We start from the raw sequence: 24839 nt of genomic DNA on the forward strand, positions 1-24839 counted from the left end.
TGCTAGTCCTCACGTTATCGGCGAATGAGCTGTCGTTGACAGAGTCGGGAGTGACCGGTCCCGCAGTCGACAGCCCGCTCTGAATGCTATCGTTGCTCGCCGACATGGGGATCGGACGCTCCTCGACCTGGATCGTCGGTAGAGTGTCGATGTGTAAGTTTTTCTGGTCCATCCTCTGAAGTCAGTTTGAGAACAAGTTCTTGTTGGTAGTCGTCGAGACCTGGCAGATTGAGCGATAGTGATTGTGTATGGGGAGCAACTACCGTGGCCGGTGGGATGGATGATTGTCCCTCGTAGATCAAAAGACGGCCGGCGCGAAGGTGGAGGTCGTCGTGTTCCCGTTTCTCGTGGTAATTTGCAAGTAGCTGGTAGAATGTAGTGTCAGGAATAACGAAAGGTGTGATTCGTATCGTGATCGTTTCACAAGACCGAGTTGGGATTGTCAAATGGTAATGTATTGCTAACTGTTCATGCTGCTCAACAGCGCTGTGAGCTTGCAGCTTGAAAGAAAGAGAGCTAGACAAGGCTGAAAGCTGAAAGGTACCGTCTCCGGGTCCTAGGCTCGCTAGCTAGGTTTGACGCGCGCTGATCGGAAGAAGCAGCGCGATTCGGGCAAAAAGATCTGGACAGATCAGAGAATAACAGCATCATGCAATCACGTTCCAGCTCGCAGGCGTTCTGCTACGTTGCTACTGTATGCTCGGGGGAAAATACGGCCACTTGACTCTCACAAGAGGTCGTCTATTGCCATATAGAAGATCTCGCCTTCAAGGTCGCCGACCCTTCTACATTCATGAATCCAACAAGTTGCAAGTTGGTTGTTCTGCTTCCGGAATCCTAAATCCCCGCAGAGACACGTCCGCACGCCCCCGCTGTCCCCACGAGGCGTTCTCGTCAGGGCAGCGAGAAAAAGCACGGGAGAGAAATGAGAATGGACAGGGAGGACCAGAACAAAGACAAGAGGGACACGATATGGCAGATGGCATCGATGCTTTGAAGAGGAGGGGTCGCGAGCAAGGTGCAGACGTCGAGCAAGAATCGTGAGACGCGTGGACGCCTTCTCTTGCCTTCCGGCCTCTGCCTCTTCCCGGGCCTGATTACCACGAGTACTGGAAACCCAAAATCTGAGCCGAGGCACTTCTGAAGCCGTCGATTTTGGCTGGTATTTCTTCCTCCGTTTGCCCGCGTTTCATGGTTTGGCGTCGTAGAAGCCGTCCGGATTCGGCTGAAACACCTCTTGTCGAACGCCGCGGCGTCGACGTGAAAGTCCTCAGCATTGTCTCATTGCTAGTCACGGTCAGCTTTGGAGCAAGATGCGGCCCCGGAGCCGCATCTGACAAGCGGTATCGGAAGCGGTTTCAGCCAGACATGCCCATTCTCCGCATTTAACGCAGCGACGTGACTGCGGACCCGTTGAACTAACGTTCTTTGATGTGGGCACGCCGCAACCTTCCGACCTAGCCGATGCACATATTCAGAGGAGATATACCAGGCAGGAGCTACATTCCAGCTTGTGCTTCGGCTCAGACTTATGGGCTATCGATTCTTCGATAACGCGAATTGTGGCGCACAGCGCTGCGCTCGAGTCGTAATGCTGAGGAGATCATCTTCAGCCTTTGTCTGATGCATGACGTTAATCGTTCCAGGTGTGATTCTTTGTATAGCATGGAATATGTTGGATATATCATGTTGTCATGACCGACTGCTCGATGAGAACTACAGCCGTGGTGCCACACGGGCGTAGTCTGATAATGCCTTTCGCATGTTCATTCTGTAAGCCAGAACTCTATGGGTGTCAAAGGGATGTATTCTCCAGCGCTCAAGAACACCAGGAGATGGGTAGAGAGACTTTCACTGATGAGGACCTGTAAGCGGCACCGGATGAAGCGATCGATTCGATAGCGTCGACTGATGATCTGAGCAGAGGGCCTGCAGGATAAAGATAGGGGTAAACAAGTCGAGCATGTTATCGGCAGAGGAAAGGCTGTTCACACCACCAATTCTGGATGGATTGCTGCACATAGGTGGGATTAGGTGGAGTGATACAGTGTCGCTGAGTCGGGAAATACACGGTCACCTGGAGTTCCGGCGACAGCGATGCGAACGAACTGTGCGATTACCCATTTGACCCGGAGGACAAGGAGCTCATCGCAAGAAAAGCCTTGCGAAACGTTGCTGAACAAACAAGGGCAGGCGATTGATGATGTTCTGGTCGTCCGTTGTATCAATACGGAGATAGGGGCCGGGCGAGATGATACGATATGCCCGTCCGGAAGACATCGGTTTGATCGAAACATGGTTCGATCAGCAATGCAAACGTTCGATTTTGGACATACTCTGTGATGGGTATACCATAATGTACAGGATAGTCAGATGTAGTCTTAGTGGTTCACTTCAAAGCTGATGTTTGATTGTATATATAAAGGCGATACGGCTCGATTCTTGTCGTGATGAATGGAAATCGTGATGGTTGGAAAACGTGATTTCGCGACTAGGTTGAAAACGAGGTACCTTTGGCCGCCATAAGTGATGCTGAAGAAGCCACGAAAGATAGAAGATAACTAGTACAGACTAGTACAGACTAGTAGAAACCAATTAAGATGCTTGAATGTATAGTCGTTAAGGCGATCTCTGGGGGTCCTTTGGAGTTTTAGCATGGCCCGATGATCTGGGACGAAGGATCGAAGCGTACTGGCACATTCGGAACAGGGATTGGATAACTGCTGCTACCTTTTTCTCACGCTGCTGGCTACGAAGGTAATGCCTTGGGTCAGGTGAGAAGCAGAGGATGAAGCGAGGCGAGGATGGTAGGGTGGAAGCCACCATGATGATGACGGCATAGCCGGCATATGATGTGCCAAGATGTGACCGATCAAGGGAAAGGCTGAAAAGGGAGGGCGAACAAGCGCAGGCACGCAGTACATCCATCTTCCCCAAACCCCACTTCCCCACACATGTATCAACACGGTCCAGCAGCCATATATACCGACAGCGATGAAAAAAGTGGTCTCCCCTCCCGCCTCCCACCCATTTCCCTTTTGCCTCTTTTTTGCGCGAACTTCTCTTTCTCTTGATCTCTTGCAGACCTGACGAACTTTATGAGCTCACGACCACACAACAACAATCATCACCTTCGCACTTGCCACACTCTCAATTTCCATTCGTCGCATTCGCGGAAGTGATCATACATTTCATCGACACGCTACCTCCCCCTTTCACTGTCAATTCGCGACCTTCGACGCTGCCTTTGTTGAACGACGATCGCCGAGGTCGAGGGTGATTGTCAACATCAATCAATACAGTAGTCTCACAGAAAGACGACCCGTCATCACCCCCTCATAGCGTTGCTGGCTTCGTGTCACCGCCCCATCAAAACGGATTCGACTTCCGAGTCATCGCGATCCGACCTGCCCCCTTCCATCGCGTTCGCCATGGCACACCATGGCAACATCATCAAACGGACCGAGCACGCCTCGTCGTTCACGTCCATCCTCCCTGCCGATCATCCCATGATGAAACCGAGCAACATTCCTCGACCGAAAAGGCTGTCGACCGGTGTCCCTCCCCTAGTCGCCGCGACTCGACCAGATCATCGACGACATTCAAAACAAAAACAACAACGCGACGGCCAGGCCGAATTCGAACCTCCTCGAGCTCCTCGAGTAGAATCATCATCAACATCGACATTGACGTCGACATCATCGACTACTACAGCTCTCGTCCCCATCACAACACAAACCACCACCCATTATAGACTTCCCATCTCGTTGAAGATGATCCGCAACAGGCAGCTCAGCGCGGGTCTCCGAGCACACTCCGACGAGAACCGTCCGCGTCCGACGCCAGAGGAACGTCAAGCTCTTCTCGAACGTCTCCGGACAGAGAGACTAAATCGCAAGAACGGGCTTCCTATCGGTACTAATGGACATTCCCAAAGGACTGAAGAGGTGGGAAGGAGAGAAAACAAACTCGTTATCACACATGTTCAGCACACGGAGCTCGCGAGGACGCCAATCGCGAAGCCCACAACAGTGGAGCATCTTGAAGAGAAGGAGAACACCAGGTCTGCAGGGAAGAAGCAGAGTCTTGTATCAGCATCGACGAAAGGAAAAGGAAAGATGACGATAGAAGAGATGGTGAGCTATTGTCGACTTCTCGCTCTAGATGTAGCCGCTGACTACAGGCTTTTTTGCTATAGAACGAGTACAACCAGGAGCAACAGCTCTTGCATTCCCCACGACGAGAAGACCTACGAGTGACGAAACGGACCACAAGGAATGAGATTGTATGTGATAGCAGACCTTCGCTATCTCAATCGATGCTCGACTGCTAACCAAGTGCCCTTCGATTGCAGATTGTTTCGCAGCGGGAGACACAGCTCTCGCAAGCCCGACGACAGGAGAGCCGACCAATCTTGAACACGATGACGACAACGAATGAAACAGTAAGTCACCTTATCATGGGTCGTATTCTCCTCATCCCGTGAGCTCATCAGCCGCTCTTGGTATATAGAACGTTCTCAACGCGGAGAACCAGCTCTTACAACCCCAACAACGGGAGGACGCACGAGTCGCAACAGACGACATGGTGAGTTTCTTGCCTCGTCCTCACTGTCTGGTCGGTACTTGCATGCTGACCCTATGCGCCCCGGTCGACCTCAGACTGATGATACCCGCGAGCGACATCGCTTGCAATCCCAACATCCGGAGGACCGAGGCGCTTCGTACGACGTCCGGTCGTCTGGATTCTTGATTCCTCTTGACGACCCCCTTACGACAACGGGAAATCGACAATCCGAGCGTGACATTCATTCGTCCGGATTGCTGGCTACCTTTAACGACCCCTTCACGACCGGAGTGTCCTTGACCGAGCTCCAACTTGAAGACCCCCTTACGATGAACGACCCCGAATCCGCTCCTGAAGAAGTCAGCCATTCCTTCAGCGGTTCTACGACCAGCGAGACGCCATCTGGGCCCTCGAACTACTTCGTTTCGCCTTCGAAATTACCGGTGGACGAGCCGTCATTTGCAAACATTGCATCGAGCACGTTCATGTACGAAGATCGCCTTTCCTCATCGGGAGAACGAGTCCTCCGCCCTCCTCTCGTGCTCGGTCCTGAACAGAGAACATCGCAGTCAGGGTATCCCGTCTACCCAAAGCGTATGAGGAAGAGGACCCCTCCCGAGACCATTCTCAATACGCCGCCTGGTCGTATCCTCCTACCAGGCCAACCTAACGACCTTTACGACCCCGAACGGGCAGCCGAACACAACGAGCTGTACAAGCCTCGAAATTCCAACGATGAACTGAGGTCGCACCGACCGATGCTCGCCGAAGACGCGTCGGTCACCTTGTCTTACGAGTGGGAGTCGACAGACAACGAGGACAAGCACACAAGGGACCAGCCAACCGATAAGACCAGACGGTTCGTCATGCACACCGAGCCCAACCGAAACGCTAGGGAAGCACATTTTGAGGCTGCGCTTGCAAGGATGGTCGCCAAGGGGGGTTTAGAGAGCGAGGGCTGGAACTTGCCGTGGGTGCTAGAGGAAGGGGACTCGTTCCCGCGAAAGAAACCTTCGAGCCAGATTCCTACAGGCTTACCGCTGGAGGAACCCAAGGGCGAGGGTGAGGCGACTCCATACAGGGCGGGGGCAGTAACAGGACCCTCGTGGAGCTGGCCAACTGAACTTCAGGGACAAGGACAGGCTGAGGCGATGACTGCTACTGGGATGTCCGACCCAGTCATCGCTGAACGGGAACATAGCGTGTCTCCCGGTAAAGCTCACGCTCCGTATGAGCAAACGGGTTGGACGACTCCCGAAGCTTCTCTTGATACGGCCGTTGTCTCGACGGGTAGCCAAGCGGGAAGCAGGAGTCCAGTTCGGTCGCCTGGGCGAAGCAGGAGCGAGCCAGGTATTCACGTCTCCAAAATCCCGGCCCTCTTGAACCACGAGGATGACCTTCCCGATATGATGGAGCAAGAAGAGCAAGGTCACGTAAGTTCCGCTGGGACCTGATAATTATCTTTCAAGACCTCAACCGCTTACTTGATGGATCGTGACTTGGTACAGGCTTCGTCCTCGTCCCGACCGAGATCCGTATGGGACGATCCGCTACCCCCGAGGAACACACCCGCGTACTACCGGGCCTTGAGGGAGCGACTGGCCGCCAAGCCGTACACCGGGTGGCCCCGTACACCTTCCCGGTCGGCTCGGGTCGATAGCCTGTCTGACGAGTCGGAGGCTGGCATGGAGGAGCAGTTTGCGTAAGTAGATCCGTCTGTTGATGGCTCGTACATTTTGGGCTGATGCAAGCTACTTCTGGTACAGTCAAGCTGGAGAGAACGAGGCGAGTGGGGAGAGGAGCGTAGAGCACAGCGGCTCTGAAGGTCAGTCTGCCTGATTTCAATTTCCGTGTCTACGTTCGACCATTGACTCTGACACTCGCATCAGATTCCGGACGATTGTCTGATGGCGCCGAGCGAGGCGAAGAACAAGAGGATGAGGAGGACGAGTCGAGCGCTCCGCCCAGCCCCGAGTACCGTGACCTTCCGCGGAGGCTGAACGGGGTCGCTCAAAGGCTGTTGTCGGACTCGTTTCTTAGGGCAGAGGCCGCCAAACGAAGGGGAGGGAGCAACGTGAGTTATGTTTCCTTTAATGCTAGCTGTCGGACAGCATGATACTGATGATGGTCTAAATCATCGTGTCGACAGGACGGCTCTATCGACAGGTCGAGATCGCCGTTGGAAGCGCCGATCTCGATGATCAACGCGGCGGGACGCGCCGAATCTGTCACGCCAGAGCCCGAAACGATCCCGGGTAGAGGATCTTGGCGAGATGGACGTTCGCGGCACGGGTTCCCACCTCCAGAGAGGCGAAGTCAGACTTTGCAGGTGGAGGGCGCTGGGAGCTTCGATGCGGGGTCAGGGATGGGACCTATCCAGGACGGTCAAGGCGTCGAGGGGTTTCGCACTCCGCCTCGTCAAGTCATCCGTAGGGGAGAAGAAGTGGTGTCGCCCGTGTCGTCGCCGGAAGCGACCAAGAACACCACCATCCCGTTAATCGACCCCAGGCGGGAGGGTGGTCAGCGAAGCCCGGACAGCCCCGCCATGCCGTTCGACCCGGCTTACGACCTACCTCGGCGGGGCAAGTTGGCCGACATCTCGACGAGCGGTACTCCGGTCTCGAGGGGTGCCAGTAGCCGACGATCAGTCAGCCAGGCTTCCGACAGCTTTAATGTCCCTGAGCTGTTGGAGCGAATGAGGGCCAAGATCGACGGCTCGGCTTCGCAACGGGGTGGCGTTGACAACTCGCGCCACGACCGAGCTTTGCACAGATCGTTGACGATCTTGCAACAGCTAAAGACTTCGTCGGCTGAGAGGAACGCAGCTCACAGCCTGATGGACGAGAGATGCAGCCTCATGTCTTCCGGGCCGGCCTCGAGCGATCGAAGGATCTCTGCCGACCGGAAGCAGCAAGAGGACGCGGAGCAGGAGGAGTGGGAGGACGTAGAAGAGACGGCTGAAGAGGACGCCGTCGTAAACCAGGTGCAGCCGTCTGCGTCGGCTGCATCGCTAAGGAGGTCTAGCGCGGGAAGCGACTTCGACCCCTTCCCTGAGGCCAACGATTGGTCGAGGAGCCTGGTTTGTGAGTTTTCCTTCCGAACGTCATCAAACGACGAGATACAGAGCGTTAAACCTTGCTCTCGCCCTTCTCAGACGATGCCGCGTGTGATGGGTGGGTTCTAGGACCCCGCAAGTTCTGGAGGGAGGACCGGGTCGATGCGTTTGGCTTGAGGCCAATCATTCACGGGTCCGACCCCACCCGGTTCCCCGACCTCGCAGCCTCGTCGAGCGACCTAGCGAGGGAGATCGCCAGGGTCTTTGGGGGTGACACTACCGACGAATCCGAGGACGTCGGTACCAGGGAGGACAGCACGCAGGGACCAGGCGTGCAGGAGGTGGTCCCGTCTGGAGATGTCTCGGGGGAGAAGGCTGTCTCGGTGCCAGAAAGCGAGGAACAGGGAGCGAGGTCGACCTTGTCTATCCCTCCAGCGTCCGGCAGGACCTCGCGCCGGGCGAGGCAGGTTCACTCCAGCCCGAAGACCAACATGTCGGGCAGGAAGATCTCCGTCGCGGGGCCCGTGTCTGAGGGCATGCCTACGGCGGAGGACTTTGAGGCGGGCCTCTTTGAATCGGTCTCGGGTTCAGAGGCCGACACTGAGGACCCCGGTCAAGGGGAGCTCGGTCCCGAGGACTCTTCTTCCGACGAAGGCGAGCCGGAAGCTCTAATCGGCCACCTTCGCCGAGAGGAGGAGAAGGCGACGGCGGCGGCCCCCAGCCCCGCCGCCAGTATGGTCAGTCCGACGGCCTTGTGGTCGGACAGCCAGTCCCAGGCTTACTCGGGGCACATCCCCCACGGGACGCCGTTGGTGTCGATCTTCGAGCAGACTGAACCGTCTGAGTCGGAGGAGGAGGACAAGCGGATCGACCAGGGTTCGACCACTCCAACGGTCACCCCGGTCGGCAATGTCCTCCAGCGGATCGACGAGAGAAGGGGGCTTCTGTTTGGTGCAGCAGACCACAGGGAGGCCGCTGCTCAACCGTCGATGATGGTCCCTAGCGGATCATACTCCTTCGAAAACGGGTCGCCTATGCCCGGCCGGGTGAAGGAGTTGAGCATGCTCAAGAGGAGCATGGGCATAAGGGATGCTGGCGACGCATCCCGAACGCCAGAGGCCTCGCCCCGAGCGACACAAATGACGTATCCTATGGATACTCGATCTCGGGGCGAGGCGGCCACGGCGGGCGAGAACACGGTGCTCTCGCCGAGCACTTTCATCACGCCGTGGAACAAGCGGAGGGGAGGACCCTACCCCCGCTTCGAGGCTGGACCTCTTTCTTCGAGGATCGGGACAATCTCTGCCGGAGAGATCGAAGGAGGCCGCGCCTCGGTGTTGTCGGTTCCCGAGGTGGCACCCGCAAAGGCCTCCCCAGAGCGAGCAACCGAGCTCGCTGTGATCGCGCCGGGATCAGAGAAGAGGGAGGAGAGGGAGGAACAGGCGCCAGTCCTGCCGGCAACGACGAGGACTGAGGGAGAGAGCCTGCTCGTCGATGGCAGCGAAGAGGCCGAGGATAAAATTGCGTGAGTATGAATGAAGTGACCCGTATCGATCGATCATGTGCTAATACAAGCACCTTTCGGTATTTGCATAGTTATTCTCGGGTCTACATCGACAAACTCCGCGAAGAGTTCCGGCTCGCGGAGGAACGCCTGGACCGGGCCAGGAAGTACTTCTTGATGGGGGTCAAGGAGTTCGAGCACTACCAGGATGGCGAGGGCGTGGCGGGTCCGGTCATCGAGGTCCCCCAATCGTCGCCTTGGCCCAAGTGGTACCGCTGGGCCTGGTTGTTCGCGATCGTGATCGCGACATGCATGTGAGTGCAGTGGCGACATAGACATATCACACACGACGGGACTAATCGAGCTTGTGTATAGATTTGTCATGTGGAACGGGCAAGAGGTCGACTACATGGACCCGTTCTACACCAGTCGCCCCGCCGACTGGCAAATATGGATCATGAAGCTGTTCGGGGGAGCAACATCGACCTGCCGATCCGGGTTCAGCCCAGCTTGCTGGATCTGGAATCCGACGCCGCAGGACATGCTGCTCTACTCGCGTCGTTACGCCTATACGCCGATCTAGGAGGTCGGGGAAACGAATCACGGGCAGACGACGCTGAGCGAACCGAATATGGATCACAAAAAAAATCCGAAAAATCCGAAAAACACTCGACCGATACCAGGACGACGACCAACCGGACAACAACGATTCAAGGGAGTTCTAGCAAGACGACTCTTCACTCAACCACAGTATACATGACCAGTGCGGATGGCCTTGTCCAACGTCTTGTCGATATATCGTGGAAGAGCTCAGAGAATCTCTTAGCAAGGCCTAATGAATCGTTGTAAGCGCCGTGCCCTTGCCAGACACGATATCACAACCAGTGCGGATGGCCTTGTCCAACGTCTGGTTGTATTATCGTAGTTGACGGAAGCTCGTTGTACCTCGTCAGTTGACGAAGTGAGTCGGAAGTCATGGTATTGGGCTATTGTTCCGAGTTGTACGGTATCGAACGAGATATAAAAAATGAGCCAAACAAGCGTTCCCGACGATCGTCAAGACGGGACCGCGACCGTCGCCCTGGTCGAATGTCCCTAACTCCAAAGCGGTTCATTGCTTGCATCTCATATCTTGCTTATATACAGTCTGGGTGGATTCGTCGAGGCCCTAGGAGAGCCGCCGTACCGCTGAGTATCAGTGGAGCAATCGATATTGCGACTAAGACCGCTTCATCTCGGTCGATAACCTACAGGCGAATAGGCGTTAGCTCAAATGAAAGGGGTGGCTGCATAAACGCCGCTCGACTTACCATTCTCATCTAACAGCCTTCCATCCGCGATGCTGTCGTGCACGAACTCCGGCGTGACAATCTGCTTCAGAATTGAACTGTAGTTGTGTCCCGTATCGCGTCAGATATTTCTTCTCGTCAGGACTCTCAAGGCAGACGTACCCCTTCCAGGCCCGATTGATCTGCTTGTACCGCTTGCTGTCATCGCTATGCTGAACGACGTGTGTCAAGCTGCCAGAGAATAGGTCTTCGCTAAATGTACCGCCATGACGGAGTACCGTCGGAACAATAGCCGACAGCCTAGGTTTGACGGAACGTTGATCATCATGTGCTGACTATTAGGTAATCACTGTCAATATCGACTCTAGCTTACTCTTGTTCGGCTTCCTTATTGGGTTTGGTAGCGTCGAGTCCGTTCTGTTTGGCATTCGAGAATGTATCGAGGTAAAAGACTCTACAAAGGCAGCGTGTGTCCATCTTAATGTGCTACTTGTGTGCCGCGAATCGACGTCAACTCACAAGTGTTTGAAAATCTAAGCATTGCAAATAAGTGTCAACGGAATACACCGCAAGAAGCTCGAGCAAGTCATACCAGATCTTGATCATACTGCATAGCCTCGGCGGTCTCTCCCATTTTGCTCTCAGTTTGTCCACCAAGGTCATTTGGTTCTGGCGCAGGCAAGACGGGTTCATACACAGACCCGGTTCCAGGAAGGTCGACCGCCACGGTAGATACTTCATCGCTTGCGGGCGGAACCTCCGGGATCTGTCACAGAAAGCGGGATAAGCAGATTATTCAGTGATGTGGATGTAGCACGGAATCTTACTTGTTTGGCCTCTGCTTCCTCCTTGACTGCGGTCGGAAGGGACATTCTTGTGACGAGTTCTGGTTTCGTTTCATCGTCTTCATTATCATAATCTTCCCTTTCAGTGTCGCCTGCTATCTCCGTATTACTCTGACCATAGGACCCAAAATCATCAGCCTTGTTATCGCCGGTCCTGCTCTATCTTTGCTAACCTTGAGCACATCTAGCGCATCCCCTTCAATGTCTGACAAGTCGTTCTCCCGCTCATCATTGCTCTCCGGTTCGGTCTCAGATTCTTCAACTTGTCTATCCGATTTGACGTTTCTCAGATTCCAAACCCCTCCCAGATCGACATCCCGCGGTGGTGACGGATAAGGCCGTTTGTGTTTGCGTTCCTCGCTCTCGCTACGAGACCTGTTGTCGGCTTCGTCTTCGTCCTCGTCTTCTGTCACGTCGTCAAGGTCGTTCGGAGTCAAAGCTGCTTGAGAGTCCAGGTAGTCGAGTTTCGTATAATAATGAGGCCCGTCTTCAACCTCGGCATCCGCAAACAAGGTCAATCTGAGTGATTTCTCATTTGTCAATCGATTTGTATCAATGTGAGATTCGGAGAACGTACTCTTCCGTCAACGGTAACATACGTCCGTGTTTGATGCTCTCCACCACCCAAGCGGGTCTCAGGATCGTAACATCCTTTCGCTTATAGCCCTGAGCATTTGGATCTAGCAAGAAATATACACGATTTCTTCGAGTTAAAGAGCTTGATAAAGCCAGCATTATCGCACTGGATGGGACTTACGGCCGAGTCTATTCCCTATAGGAATAGCCAAGTTCCCTTCCGTTCTCGCTTGAGCGAATTCGCCCCCGTTTTCCACGATCATCTTCTCGAGTTCTTTTTTCGGAGGGTCTTTCGACTCGAAGACATCTATTGCATAAAATGTTTTGTCATTGACTTCAGATCGGTTGTTCCCTTGAGATACATCGGGAAACGCTCACGAAAGATTTTCCCTCGGAAGATATTTGCTCGAGTCTGTACACCCTTTAAAGCCTGTCCGGAGACGTTTGAAGCGATAGGCGCCTGTTCCTTATTCAAGTGAGCTCTACCTGATTTTTCACGGCTACAAATACAACTGGACCTACCTTGCGGCTTGCGACCACTTTCCTCTTCTTGACTGTGGCTTTAGCTTCCCTGTGTCGTGCGGGCTAATGGTACTCAGCACCTGCTGCTGAGGGCTGTTCTCGACCACATGCATATCACTGACTGTACTTGACTACTAGTCCAGTACCTCCGCTCCTGTCTCTGATTGTATAGATCCACCAGTTCTGTCCTTCATAGCGACGATGGGCTGCTGTTCGAGCCTTGTATGACACGAATTTGTATGCTCACCCGCCTTGCTCATCTGTGTCGCAAGGGATTAGCGATCGATACGAGATCGCAGAGGGAACGGGCTTACACCATTCCAGAGGCTTTCGTTCATCATCCCAGGGTACTATAAGCAACCGATCTCCGTTGCTGTCAGGATAGAATCGATGGAAATGCCCTCTCGAGGTCGTATACATCCTCTAGCTACTGATCTACTGAGAGGCTGATTAAGGTGTTCGCCAACAGAAGATGAGTCGACCTCTCCCCGATATGACGAATGCGGAAGCAAAATCGACAAGGTAAACAAACACATCACGTGATGTCTGGTGTTCATAGTCGAGACTTGTGAAACACAATTTGAAACCATCATATTGCCTCTCAAAAGCCGCCACTCGCGTATACAAGCTTGTGCAGAGTCGGAAGGTCCTAGCTCAAACTCGCATGCACGTGCGACTCCTCCTCTCTTGTCTGACCCAGCGCCTCCTGAAGGTAGCCCATCTTGCAGTGATTCTCAACCTTGGCCAAGCCGGTTCCCCATCGCCACCACTACCCTTCCCTTGTGATTGCCCTTCTGAATACCCAAACCTGATGTCTTCAAACAAGGAACACAATCGCTTTTCGGCAATCAGCGACGACATGGATTTGCCGCTAAAAAGGTCGATGCCGATCGCATTTCTGATGATAGATTGCAGGGCCTCGCCGACGCCGACAGGCAAAGTTCACAGATATTGGTGGCTCCGAATCCCTCAAACCAGTCGCTTACAGGTACATCCGCCCTCGAATGAAACACGCTCCCTAGCGAATCACTAACGAAGTTTTCTGTGTACACGCGGACCACAGCGGAGGACCTCGTCAGGCTGCAATCGGGAGAAGACCTGACTGACACCCTCATTGGGCATGGCATCAGGGCCATGTGTCCAGCCTTTCCAGAAGACAGTGTCGCTCTAATGTCAGTTCTATGTGGGATTGGGTCTCATCTCAGACAAGGCTCAAAATTGTAAGCCGTTAATCTCGTATCAAGCGTTAAAAACAGAGCCTAGTACTGAATGCCCATTGCTTTACAACTCAGGAAAGTCGCTTGGGATCACTGCTGGCTGACGAGAAAAGGAGCCAGAGCCCCCGGGCCCAGGATTCCAGTGAAAAGTCTTGATACTATAAGTTGGGTAACTAAGCTATATCTGGTGGATACACTATAGGTGTTAAAGCTACTGCGTCCCATACTCATTTTCCGTTGTGAATCACTCGTCTAAAGCCTCCTTATAGCAAGGGACATTGCTCGGGTTTCTGATGGTATATTGTCTCGTTCGGATCTCGAAATGGCATGAATCACAGTGTCGTGGTCGTCTCAAGTTTCGTTACAACGGAAGTTCGTAGAGTGAGCGGTCGTGGACGCAATTCGATCGGTCAGCAGACTTAAGCGTTTATCTTGGCGGCATCGTCTTCCTCCTCTTCCTTCTCGATGATTCTCCTCACGCGGGGGAATCTCAGCGTCAAACCCATACCGAAACCTTCAGAGACGGTAATCTCCGAAGCCTTGACGGTGATGGTGAAAAGGTCCTGGCGCTGAAGGTACACGTCCGGCTTGTCGTCCGGCTTCAATTTGCTAAAGACGACCCATTTCGGGGCGTTGCTGCGTTCGAATGGAATCCATTTGTCTCCGAACTTTTTCCTGCGCAAGAATTGGGTATACTAAGCTCCGATTGGTGCGGATAAAGCAAGAGAGACGATTCGACTGACTCTAGCCAAACAAAATCGCTGAACGCCAAACCACCTCCAGCCGCGCAAAACGTTGTAAAGCTGGAAGTCATAAACGATGTCGCAACCGATCAGCATGATGACGACGACTTAGTCCCGCCGTCTATGCTTACGTGGGTAAAGAGCCATCTTCGGGTGGATCTTGTTCATTGCGCAGACCACAAAGCAGAGAGCCGATCTTGCCTCCTCTCTTACCGCTACCCCACCATCCACCTAGATGACGACAGTCACAATCAGCCAGAGAATGTAATGTACAAGCAAGTTTCTCGGCAGATTCTCACCTAGAACGGTCAGATCCAGCGTTTCTCCCATGTCATCAGCGTATTCTATCAGCGAGACGTGATTTTCGATGAGCACCGATACAGCGAAATGTGCCGCGTACAAACATGGCCATACCTGGCTTGACCTTGATCCAACTCTCGCTACGCCCGTTCATTTCATACGCAGACAATGGATTCTTGATGACCAATCCTTCCCCTCTACCGCAGAAGAATGATGAACATCAGCGGAAGCGCGCACACGTTTTCAGCTGGACTCACTTTGACCCTACGATATCTTTCAATCGCATATCGATATCGTCGGGAGTCGATCCGTCCCACAAGTCGGCAAGCTCGAACCGACCAGGAACCGTCTTGAAGACTCGATCTTTCGCCAGTACTTCTTTTCTTCTCCGAAGCGATTTCTGAGCCAGACTGGTGCCATTGATCATGAGGACATCAAACACCTTGACTGTGCGGTTGAGAAACGAGGTGAATTGAAAGCCTTGCTGAGAGTAGTGTCTGAGCTTACAACATGGTCTCACGGCATCCGGTTGATTTGTACGATCTGCAATGTACCGCCTGACATCAGATGCGCTTCTACCCATGATATACAAACGATGAACGTACCAAGAGCTGCAGACTTCAGAGTACCGAACGCTAGATATCGCCCGAGCAGCGGATCATAAACCAGCATCTCGCCGTCCAATATACAGCTGTCTCGTAGAATGAGATTCAGCTTCCGATAACCGTCGGAAGGAATATTGCGACCCACCTTTGAACGCCAGACGAAAAAGCTCCATGGATGTGTGGCGTCAGGGTACCGTCTCCGATATGCGCGCCGTAGAGGTATGTATAGTCTTTTGCCTTTCTGCGGAGTCGATGGGGATCGATGAGTACACACTGCAGATCGGCAGGCATGTTCGAGAAACAGCCACAACTCACCTCGAGCAGTAGAAATACTCATTCCCTCGCTTGTGCAGCTGGATCCTTTCTCCATCCATCTTCTCCTCGATGTAGAAATCCTTTGGCATATGTTTGACGATCGCGGCAAAGTCGTGGTTCGCCGTACGCTTGCAGAGTTGAGGGAGGAACGACCTAAACAGCTTCACTTCGGCTTCCTGCGTTTCAGGCATATAGACGAATCAGCCTGCGACGAAGACCAGCATGCAGAGTATCAGCTTCGACTCACCCCTGTTTCCAACTTCTTCTCCTTATCGGTCAACGTCCAGCATACGCGTTTTAGATCACTAGAGACGTTGAACAATTCTTGGGCGTCCGGGTGATATACCGCGAGAACGGTCTTTTCCCGCACGCTAATCTTGAGATCTACCTCGAGGCAAGTTTTTTTCGTATTTCAGTTGTGTCAAAACTCTTCAGGGTGGGAATCTGAACGTTCCATTGGACTTACCCTTGAGGATGATTCTCATCAACCAGCGTTGCTGTTCTGCATTCAGATGCTTCATCACCTCTCCAAAGATCCTAACATGGGCGTCTCTGCCTCATTGAAGTGTATATATCAGCGGACGGTATCAGTCTTCATCCCGTTTGAGACCACTTACACCTTGTTCCCCCGGGTCACTGCTAATCTATCCAGTACCTGGTTCACAGCGTCCACAGTCCATATATCCTCCGGCTTCGGCGGCACCTGTCTAGCTTTGATGGCCTCGTAACATATATGAGGGAAATCACCTGTCGCTTCCTGTCCTTGCGCAAAGGATCAATATTTAGGCTCAGAATTCTGTTGAGAATACGAGAGGGACGACATACGGCTCCTGGGCGAGGTATCTTCCAGTGAATGAGCTTCTGAGCGGCTTCCGACTTTGGATCTAGGTCGAGGACCTTGACGTAGACTTTGGCCATTTGAGATTCTTTGAGACCGTATACTGGTCTTTCTCGGTCTCGCTGAGCAGGATAGTTAGCTTTCTCGCCGTTTCGATTTCATCTCGGCTCGTGCTCACGTCAGGTAAAAGTAACCGGATGAAAGGGTACAGGTCTGGTCCAGCATGAGTTCTGAGTAACTAGCATCATCATACCGATCAGACATGCTAAACTATCTTGCATAGGATTCAAAAGCTCGACGCACCTCGAACATCTTGACCAAAAGCTCTCTCCGCTTGGTTGGATGATCTCTGAGTTGCTCGAAAAACCTGCATATCACGTTGAAGGACAGGCTCGAGTGATTGACGAGTCCTGGAGGTTTCTCCAAGCTATCGGCTGCTGTCGGATAGACCGGAGTACGGACATTGAACTCGTGACCTGATGGCATATCCAGTGAGGTTTAGAAGATTTGACGCTGACTTGGTGGCAACAGTGCTCCTCGATGGTTTCGTCTTGTGGGCGATAGCTAGGCGACTGCTTGCTGCTTACTGCACTGCTGCTTCTCTGTATCTAATCAGCTTCCCTGCTTCGGAAGCATTCCCTAACTGATTACGTCACACTTCCGGACATGAGGACATTTTCCATGTTGCAGAGCGGAAGCGCCTTCGAGTCAGACAGACCCCCTCCACCCGAAATCCCGAGAAAGTTGGTCTTTCGACGTTGGATCTCCATTTAGTTGCTGCTACACCTCATCTCCCAATACCTGGTCTAGCCGGTCTCTGAATCCTTGAACAAGACTGTCCCAGATATCTGCGCATAACTCAAACACAATGGTCTCCGCACCTCAAAACAAGATCAAAGTCGGTGTACTTGGAGCTACCGGTGAGCACCGAGTCAGGAAGGACGCAAGTAGCTGTACTTCAAATCGCTCATTACCTTCCCGTCTTGCATAATTCATCAGGCACCGTCGGACAGAGGTCAGTCTCGACGCCTCGTACAGCGAGCGAGCGGAAGAGCATCCGTAGCTGACAGTCTCTGCTTTGATCAGGTTCATCGAGCTCCTTGCCCCTCACCCATATTTTGAGCTGCATGTCCTCGCCGCCTCCTCGCGGTCCGCCGGACAGGAATACGCCAAGATTGTGAAATGGAAACTCAACACTCCCATCCCTGAAAAGGTCAAGAAGATGGTCGTTCAGGAGTGCAGCAAGGATGCACCGGGAATGAAGGATTGTGGTGTCGTTTTCAGTGGGCTGGATCATGACGTAGCTGGTGATATCGGTGATTACGGAGCCGGACTGCGATCTTGCTTTGATCTTACAAGGATAGAAGCTCACGAATTTATCGCCACCTTATAGAGGCATCTCTTCGACAAGCCGAGCTCGTCGTCTTCTCAAACGCCAAAAACTACCGACGAGATCCCATCGTCCCTCTTGTCGTTCCGCTCGTCAACCCTTCGCACTTTTCCGTCATCGAGCACCAACGTGCCAGCCTCGGTCTGCAAAAGGGTTACATCGTCTGCAACGCCAACTGCTCGACCACTGGAGTTGTCGTCGCTCTGAAAGCCCTGGAGGACAGGTTCGGACCCTTGGAGACCATCATGTGCACCACGATGCAGGCCATCTCGGGCGCGGGATACCCGGGAGTCTCCTCGTTGGACATCCTGGACAATGTCGTCCCTCACATCGGAGGCGAGGAGGAAAAGATCGAATGGGAAACTGCCAAGATCTTGGGGGGCGTCAACGAGGACCAAAAGGGTTTCGACTACCACGCTTCGCACCCGCTCAAGATCTCGGCAAACTGCAACCGTGTCCCCGTCATCGACGGCCACCTCGCCTGCGTCTCTGTCAAGTTTTCCAAGCAGCCTGCACCTTCCGTCGAAGAGGTCCAAAAGGCCTTCCGGGAATTCACCTGCGAAGCTCAGACCTTGGGCAAGGATGTCTGCCCCTCGGCACCCGAACGAGCTATCGTCTACCACGATGCTCCGGACAGGCCTCAGCCTCGTTTGGACCGTGACCTGGAGAACGGCGCTTGTGTGAGCGTAGGAAGGCTAAGAGAGTGCAACGTCCTGGATGTCAAGTTTGTGACCCTCCTAGACAACGTCAGGCTGGGAGCTGCCACCAGTAGCGTCATCAACGCCGAGATTGCGGTTGCCAAGGGGCTCATTGTATAAAGAAGCGAAGCATCTAATAGCACGTAAATTTTCCGTTGTAGATGCGATTCAAATGTGAGCGGGGAACAACAGCATCATTACATCAGTACATCATTGCGTCACTTCGAGGTCTTGTCCGCGGTACATGACATCCGTCGCATTCCCACTCGCGTCAGATCGATCGTAGATCGTAACTTGGGTAAATGCTGAACCTCCACTTTGCAGGGGACAGGGGTCTGAGAAAGCTGAAAGTGACCGCAACCTCTTCTTGTCCAGCACTGATGCTCGATAACGCTACAACATAATTGCAAAGCAGATTTTGGTCTTGTATATACAATATGGGCAAACCTTCCAAAGCTAGAGGTCGAGGTGGTACTTTTCTTGGCGGACGAAACGCTGCTCCTGCAGGCGCCTCCGGTCGAGCCAAGGGGTTGAGGAACGGAGCGAATAACCGTCGGGAACAGGTGGACGAGCATATTCCAGCCAGCCTCGTAACGGCAAGCGATGAAGAGGAGGATAGTGACGCGGATAGTGAGGAAGAGACGAGCGGAAGTTCTCAAGAAGATGATGAAGAGGAAGGTAGCGATGATGACGAGGATGAAGATGAGGATGGTCATCAGGATGACGATGATGAGGAGGAGGGCAACGAGGAGGATCTGGACAATGTCAAGATTGCCGTTCCCGTAGCCATGTGGGTGAGTAGTATCGATGGTAGCATTGATGATAAGACGTACCAAGCTGAATATCTGGGCTGTTACAGGACTTCAACCATTGTGATCCTAAGCGTTGCTCGGGCAAGCGACTCGCCCGTCATGGTCTCATCACCTCGATGAGGGTCGGACAAAGGTTCCGTGGAGTGTCTTTAACGTGAGCGCTGCACTTGTATTCCGTTGTGAGCGATACGAAGTGGTACTGATAACCCTGGTGCACCCACATACAGGCCGAACGGGAAAAGCACGATCTCACCAGCTGATCGAGAATGGGTCGGTCTCGGTGGACTGGCTGTTGTTGAAGCCTCATGGGCAAGGCTCGACGAGGTGCCGTTTGCGAAGATCAGGAGTCCTCATGAGCGACTACGTGGGTCGATACTGTGCGACTCGGCTTGATTACGGGCCTCTCACTCAGTCCGTCCATCCTTACAGTGCCTTTCCTCATCGCCACGAACCCTGTCAATTACGGAAAGCCTTGGAGACTGAATTGTGTCGAAGCTCTTGCAGCCGGTTTCTATCTGACAGGGTATGACAGCTATGGTGACAAATTGTGAGTCACGCATGTGTTTCTGCCACATACCTGTATTTCCTCGTAAGCTTCGCTGATACCATAACCTCCTGCAGGATGAGCAAATTTTCCTGGGGACACTCGTTCATGAAAGTCAACCGGTAAGTATCCTAGAGCAAATCGCCAAGGTGACATATTGTCTGAACATGACCTTCCGCTAGTCACCTGATCGAACGATACAAGACGTGCAAGGACGCGAAAGAGATGGTCGAAATGCAAGAGAGAATTCAGACAGAGATGGAGGAGGAAGGGAAGCGTGCACGAAAAGAACGAGGTGAGTCCCCGCACCTGATCGTTCTCGACCGCATTCTGGCTTACCCTCGAAACCGGATACGCAGCGGAAATCGGCGACGACATGTTGATGGGCAATCCCAATCTTCACGAAGACGACGAGGAAGAGGGAGATGCTGATGAGGACGAGGACGACAAGCAGGACTCCACGGCCGCACAGGCAGAGGAGGCCGAAATGGACAACGTCGAAGCATTGATGGCCGGCGTCGCTATCGAGGAGAAAGACAAGGTGAGTCCTCGTGTCGGTTACGATTGCGATTTTGACTAAAGCCGTCTGTGTAGTTTGGAAATACCATCGTACGCGGACCTAACGCCGCTCCTGCAAGCGACACCCCTGTAACTCAGTACCCGGCCGCATCCAGGTCAGCCAAGCAGATGAACGATCTCGGCGATACATTCGAATTGACTTATAAACGGTTGGACACTGAATCGATCGTGAACACGGTCAAAGATGATGGAGCGGGAGCGATTGCGACGTTCATCGGGACAACGAGGAACAGTTTTCAAGGTAAGACATATTGGGTTGTAAATCCGGGAGGATTAGCAATGACGAACGCGACTCCAACCATCAACAGGAAAGAGCGTTACGAGGTTGACGTACGAGGCATACACGACTTTGTGTATGAAGAGTTTTGAGAAAATTGCGTGGGCTGCCCGGGAGCTGCCTTCGCAATCAAAGACGACACACACCATCCTGTCCGCCTCTCCAGCAGGAGGAGACCGATTATCAAAAGTTGCAATACATCATCGATTGGGGGAATGCCCTGTAGGAGAGGCCAGTATCGTCATCGCCGTCAGCTCACCTCATCGGCGGGAAGCGTTCGAGGCCTGCGAGTTCATACTGGAAGAGGTCAAGAAGAAGTCACAAATCTGGAAACGGGAGTGGTATGCAGAAGAAGGAAGCGACAAGAATGACGCTGCTAGTTGGAAGGAGAACTTTCCTCGAGTAGCCAAGGATGGCGCCTGAGACGCGGTCTGAGCTCGTCTTGTTGTTACATGTTGAGATAGCTTGATGGTGCCGATGATACAACTTCTATTAACGATACATCCATAAGCGGACTCTAATCCGTCTTCATCTTGCCGCTCCTCGCATTCTGCAGAACCTCCCTGATCAATCCTCTCCACTCTTCGGCGCCTTTGCCGTCCCTCTGCCCGTCCACAGCCTTTTCGAGAAGTCGCCAGCCTTCCTCTTCCGAGTGTTTGTCTATCCACAGAATATATTCCTGCTCTGACCACTCGTGTATCTGGTGAGGCAGTTGCAACGGCGACAGGACAATGATGTGATGCAAAAGCACGAGAGGGGCAATTCCTTGAGTCTCGGCGGGATGGGCAAGTGATGTATGGTCCAAGAACAAGCACGTCCTGAATGCTCTTAGGCTCTTGTAGTCGCGACCGGCAGCGTCGAGCCGTGTAGCGTTCTGACGAGAGGTGTGTCCGGTTGCCAAAAACGTGTTCAGTGCGAATTCGAGTTCCGTCATGTCTCCCGTTAGCTTGAGCTTGCCGCTTTCGCCTAGAGGACGAGCGATCGAGGCGTTGAGTAGGAAGGCTCTTATAGCGTGACGGGTCAGGGAAAGGAGCCTGTTCGGTCAAAGTCGATGACCATCAGTCAGTCGAAGCTGACAATCTGAGAAACATGTCGCAGAATGACTGACCACTCGTCTCGCATCGCTCCCATGTCGAAGCGGCCCAGAATCTCCGTCCGCAAAAAGTTCAAGCGATCCGCCAAATCCTTGATATAGGGACTACCACCGGTACCACCGCCCATACCCATCGAACTCATGGGATCTACCGACTTGGCAAAGTCGACCCTGTGGACCCTCGCAAAAATGGTGCTCAATTCGCGTTTGATTGCGGTGTCGAGTGCAGCGGTGACTGCTCCGTAACATTTCTCGGCCGCCTAGTGGAACGAGCACAGAAGTCAGTAATGGAGGCCCCAGCGTTCGGTACCCCGTGCGTCGACTTGCCTGAAGTGGGGTTTCCAGTGAGGCAATGATCTTGGACGGGAACTCCGTGAAGGGATTCCTCAGGCTGTACACGATGTGATACACAAAGCTGACAAGAGCAGAGTTGTTGACTTGCGCAGAGCTGGCCAGAGGTCCAATCAACGATGTTGCCGAAAAGTCCTTGATGAGCTGGAGAATGGGAACGTTGTCAGCCATCGCATCAATCGCGACTCCAGTGTTGCCCAATGAGATACGTACCAGACTATCCACCTTCCCTGTTATTGCATCGACCGCCTTCCCGATCAACCTCGCCATGTTTCTCCCGAGTAACGGATCAAATTTCGCTGAGTCCATCTCGTTGAGCATGATTCGCGAGACTGAGTTGCCTTCTTTCGATCCAGGAGGCTGTTTATAGCCTCCCGAGAACGCGGCGTTGATGCTATCCGTCATGCGCGCCGACGAGCGTGAGAGATAAAGCGTTTCAAATTTGGAGATCGCTCGGAGGCAAAGGACGGTTTCGGGGCTATACGAATTTGTTTCAGCATGCGGGTGGCGAGGTACTGCACCGACGATCATTCATACCTCTGATGCTCTTGCGTATAGACGGTCTCGGTGTGCACGGCAATCTTGGCGAAAAAGGTGTGAAACAGCCTTAAGAAGCGGGGATAGTTGGAACTGAGTGCTTGTTGCAAAAAGTTGTTTGCTGCGGACGAAGAAGGGGCGATGTTGACAGTCAGCACTCATGGCGATACATTGTGGGCCACCAAGACCCACCTTCACATATAGCCCTCGTCTGCGTGTCGAGACTGGTCGCCAAGGTCGTCCAGAAAGTAAAGGTCGGCTTCTCTTCCATCGTCTCCAGGCACTCGTCCAAAAAGCTCCCTTCCTTGACCTCGTCCAGCACTGAAGCAGAAGCTTCTCCGAGTCCAGTTCCACCTGCCGATAGACCGAATCCAGTGTTGGGATTGACGACTTTTTTCATCCGCAATACCTTTTCTAGCGTATACACCTTGATGCAACACTGAGCGATGTCTTCCAGCAAGACGTCCAAGCGTCTCCAAAGGACGTCGTGAAAGATCGAGATGTTCTGGTTAGTCGGGGTCGACGAGGGTTTCAGGCGCGTCGAACGGTAGAGCAATGATGTAGCAGCGGAAGCGGCCGAGGGTTGCTCTACGTCAAGAACCATTCAACAGCGTCTCGTCAGCGATACGGCGAGACAAACGGTGTAGACTTTCCGACTGACCTTTCTGAGCGACCTCTTTCCCTATGCTCTCCATATCAAACACCTTGCCGATCCTCGTTTCCACTGCATCGTTAAGGTCTGCCAACAGGTTCGATACCAACTGAGGCAAGAGTCTCAGATTATGTGCGGTCTGCAGGGAGGTGGATAGTAGGGGTTGGTTCTAGGCACATCAAGCAAGGTCAAATCAGCTCTCATTCGGTTGGTCACCTGGGTTCCCCTGCGAGACGGATGGTCGGACTGACGAGGTTGGCAAGCCCGTTGATGACCATGCCTTCCATCTCTTCGATGACGACATCCCTCGCCCTCCTCACTGCAGGTACTTGAGCTTTCACCACGTCTAGACTCGTCAGAGCGATTTGATCCGGATCTAGTGGGATGATAGCCTCTTCTACTACTGGGTCTACGGGTGCGGCATCGGTTTCGGATGTAACCGCTGGTTTAGGTGATTCCGGTTCCTGCAAGAGGATGTCTTGACGAGCAGGATCCAAAGTATCGAATCAGAACGATGCTTCAGAGAAGACACTGGAGGCATGCTTACCGAGTTCAGCAATGGTCAGAGCCGCCTTGGCCATTTCCCTCTCCCTTTCTCCTTCTCCACTACCATCTTCCTTGCCATCTCCCCCACCAGTCTTTCCCCCTTCAATTTTGTTTGTGACGAAACCCATCTGCCCTTCCAACCTCCTCGCTAGGACCAGAAACCTGCTGACTCGCCTCAACACTTCGTTCGCACATCGAATCTTTTCAAGTCGTTCCACCTGGGCTTTCAACTCGGAATGTGGGAGGTGGATCTTGGTATGTAACCGGGAGAGGGAGGCCGACAAAGTGGTAAGAGTCGATTGAATGGCGGTCACATTGGACGAGAGAGTGGAGGACGAAGCGAGGTGTTTGAGGAGGAGAGGGTGATTTTCTTCGATCTGTACGTCGAACGTTCAGCTAGAAGCTCGATCCAAGATCTTTCGGGAACGACGAGTCTCACCTCATGCTTCATCTGTCGATCGACGTCTTCCTGTGGAGCATATCAGATCATACCAGACAAAGGCATCAGCCATCTTGCCGATGTGTTCACTAGTCACCGAATCGATAGACTCACTATCCCGTAGTTCAACTTGGCGAGAGCGACCGAGACGTCTCCCTTGACACTTAGACTCGCTGTCCCCGACCCGTTCCCGGCGCCCCCAAAGCCAACGTTCTTCGACGCTGCATCGTCCTTGTTCTTCGCGACGCCGTTCAAACTGTCACCTTCAGGATCTTCCGGGGTTTCTTCAGGGTCGTACCGCTCTCCGGCTAGAATGGCGTTTGCGTAAAACGTCGGGTTGAACTTGGACGACGCAAATGGCGCATAGTCTGCAATACAGGATGTAAGGCGATGCCATCAGCTAGCCGCTTGACCGGGTTTCGAGGGAGACGTACCCATATACCCATCCGTCGTCATGTTTGCATTCGATACTTCGATGGATGGGCCTTGCACCCGCGATGCACGATGAGACAGATGTGACCTCATCCTCACCATGCATCTCTGACC

At 53.2% G+C, this 24839-nt stretch overlaps 7 protein-coding genes across 7 annotated transcripts; 4 read left to right on the forward strand and 3 right to left on the reverse strand.

Annotated features, from left to right (window-relative positions):
- Nucleotides 1-3732: 3732 nt before the first annotated feature.
- On the forward strand, nucleotides 3733-9843 carry HD553DRAFT_178496 (uncharacterized protein). The gene is made up of 12 exons (XM_046176939.1): nucleotides 3733-4136; nucleotides 4199-4285; nucleotides 4355-4444; nucleotides 4513-4587; nucleotides 4662-5999; nucleotides 6075-6268; nucleotides 6333-6391; nucleotides 6456-6640; nucleotides 6716-7649; nucleotides 7721-9144; nucleotides 9218-9333; nucleotides 9568-9843. The coding sequence occupies exons 1-12, from the start codon at nucleotides 3774-3776 to the stop codon at nucleotides 9584-9586; spliced, it is 4884 nt and encodes a 1627-aa protein (XP_046038896.1). The 5' UTR covers nucleotides 3733-3773; the 3' UTR covers nucleotides 9587-9843.
- A 375-nt stretch (nucleotides 9844-10218) lies between these two features.
- HD553DRAFT_306569 (uncharacterized protein) lies at nucleotides 10219-12773 on the reverse strand. The gene is made up of 15 exons (XM_046179293.1): nucleotides 12672-12773; nucleotides 12605-12617; nucleotides 12480-12540; nucleotides 12358-12406; nucleotides 12214-12295; nucleotides 12017-12142; nucleotides 11837-11939; nucleotides 11433-11778; nucleotides 11242-11370; nucleotides 11007-11180; nucleotides 10934-10947; nucleotides 10788-10868; nucleotides 10577-10714; nucleotides 10436-10512; nucleotides 10219-10372 (listed from the first exon to the last, which is right to left on the reverse strand). The coding sequence occupies exons 1-15, from the start codon at nucleotides 12696-12698 to the stop codon at nucleotides 10356-10358; spliced, it is 1437 nt and encodes a 478-aa protein (XP_046038897.1). The 5' UTR covers nucleotides 12699-12773; the 3' UTR covers nucleotides 10219-10355.
- An 846-nt stretch (nucleotides 12774-13619) lies between these two features.
- On the reverse strand, nucleotides 13620-16962 carry HD553DRAFT_306573 (ATP dependent DNA ligase domain-containing protein). The gene is made up of 16 exons (XM_046179294.1): nucleotides 16679-16962; nucleotides 16554-16613; nucleotides 16363-16497; nucleotides 16155-16294; nucleotides 16004-16089; nucleotides 15785-15921; nucleotides 15538-15713; nucleotides 15368-15463; nucleotides 15223-15308; nucleotides 15125-15160; nucleotides 14875-15064; nucleotides 14732-14814; nucleotides 14617-14661; nucleotides 14449-14548; nucleotides 14318-14377; nucleotides 13620-14249 (listed from the first exon to the last, which is right to left on the reverse strand). The coding sequence occupies exons 1-16, from the start codon at nucleotides 16859-16861 to the stop codon at nucleotides 13994-13996; spliced, it is 1869 nt and encodes a 622-aa protein (XP_046038898.1). The 5' UTR covers nucleotides 16862-16962; the 3' UTR covers nucleotides 13620-13993.
- A 208-nt stretch (nucleotides 16963-17170) lies between these two features.
- HD553DRAFT_293041 (putative aspartate-semialdehyde dehydrogenase) lies at nucleotides 17171-18690 on the forward strand. Its single transcript, XM_046178417.1, has 4 exons — nucleotides 17171-17295; nucleotides 17375-17390; nucleotides 17462-17691; nucleotides 17769-18690. Exons 1-4 carry the CDS (start codon nucleotides 17244-17246, stop codon nucleotides 18581-18583), a joined length of 1113 nt encoding a protein of 370 aa, XP_046038899.1. The 5' UTR covers nucleotides 17171-17243; the 3' UTR covers nucleotides 18584-18690.
- A 210-nt stretch (nucleotides 18691-18900) lies between these two features.
- On the forward strand, nucleotides 18901-20399 carry HD553DRAFT_268669 (uncharacterized protein; the record flags this gene model as incomplete). The annotated part of the gene is made up of 7 exons (XM_046177590.1): nucleotides 18901-19257; nucleotides 19323-19429; nucleotides 19503-19639; nucleotides 19705-19822; nucleotides 19897-19941; nucleotides 20002-20114; nucleotides 20179-20399. 7 exons carry the CDS (start codon nucleotides 18901-18903, stop codon nucleotides 20397-20399), a joined length of 1098 nt encoding a protein of 365 aa, XP_046038900.1.
- A 107-nt stretch (nucleotides 20400-20506) lies between these two features.
- On the forward strand, nucleotides 20507-21098 carry HD553DRAFT_268867 (molybdenum cofactor synthesis 2; the record flags this gene model as incomplete). Its single annotated transcript, XM_046177594.1, has 2 exons — nucleotides 20507-20639; nucleotides 20707-21098. 2 exons carry the CDS (start codon nucleotides 20507-20509, stop codon nucleotides 21096-21098), a joined length of 525 nt encoding a protein of 174 aa, XP_046038901.1.
- A 94-nt stretch (nucleotides 21099-21192) lies between these two features.
- Nucleotides 21193-24785, reverse strand: HD553DRAFT_348342 (Golgi transport complex subunit 5-domain-containing protein; the record flags this gene model as incomplete). The annotated part of the gene is made up of 12 exons (XM_046183371.1): nucleotides 24728-24785; nucleotides 24408-24661; nucleotides 24294-24323; nucleotides 23856-24231; nucleotides 23560-23786; nucleotides 23318-23477; nucleotides 22849-23244; nucleotides 22657-22777; nucleotides 22333-22597; nucleotides 22096-22263; nucleotides 21784-22028; nucleotides 21193-21709 (listed from the first exon to the last, which is right to left on the reverse strand). The coding sequence occupies exons 1-12, from the start codon at nucleotides 24747-24749 to the stop codon at nucleotides 21193-21195; spliced, it is 2781 nt and encodes a 926-aa protein (XP_046038902.1). The 5' UTR covers nucleotides 24750-24785.
- Nucleotides 24786-24839: the final 54 nt, after the last annotated feature.

The sequence above is a fragment of the Filobasidium floriforme genome (assembly GCF_021052385.1).
Source record: "Filobasidium floriforme strain CBS 6241 chromosome Unknown HD553scaffold_4, whole genome shotgun sequence".
NCBI classification, from domain to species: domain Eukaryota; kingdom Fungi; phylum Basidiomycota; class Tremellomycetes; order Filobasidiales; family Filobasidiaceae; genus Filobasidium; species Filobasidium floriforme.

Bases quoted from the DNA above. Each gene is read 5' to 3' on its own strand.
- HD553DRAFT_306569 (XM_046179293.1), bottom strand. From the start codon at position 12,698: ATGATGAACGAAAGCCTCTGGAATGGT. The intron at 12,407-12,479 runs GTCAGTGATATG...CGCACGACACAG, and splicing joins TGGACTAGTAGTCAAGTACA to GGAAGCTAAAGCCACAGTCA. The intron at 10,715-10,787 runs GTAAGCTAGAGT...CGTCAAACCTAG, and splicing joins AATAAGGAAGCCGAACAAGA to GCTGTCGGCTATTGTTCCGA.
- HD553DRAFT_293041 (XM_046178417.1), top strand. From the start codon at position 17,244: ATGGTCTCCGCACCTCAAAACAAGATCAAAGTCGGTGTACTTGGAGCT. The intron at 17,692-17,768 runs GTGATTACGGAG...GCCACCTTATAG, and splicing joins TGACGTAGCTGGTGATATCG to AGGCATCTCTTCGACAAGCC.
- HD553DRAFT_306573 (XM_046179294.1), bottom strand. From the start codon at position 16,861: ATGCCATCAGGTCACGAGTTCAATGTCCGTACTCCGGTCTATCCGACA. The intron at 16,498-16,553 runs GTGAGCACGAGC...TATCCTGCTCAG, and splicing joins TCCGGTTACTTTTACCTGAC to CGAGACCGAGAAAGACCAGT. The intron at 15,922-16,003 runs GTAAGTCCAATG...GCCTCGAGGTAG, and splicing joins GATGAGAATCATCCTCAAGG to ATCTCAAGATTAGCGTGCGG.
- HD553DRAFT_178496 (XM_046176939.1), top strand. From the start codon at position 3,774: ATGATCCGCAACAGGCAGCTCAGCGCGGGTCTCCGAGCACACTCCGAC. The intron at 4,588-4,661 runs GTGAGTTTCTTG...GGTCGACCTCAG, and splicing joins GAGTCGCAACAGACGACATG to ACTGATGATACCCGCGAGCG. The intron at 6,392-6,455 runs GTCAGTCTGCCT...CACTCGCATCAG, and splicing joins AGAGCACAGCGGCTCTGAAG to ATTCCGGACGATTGTCTGAT.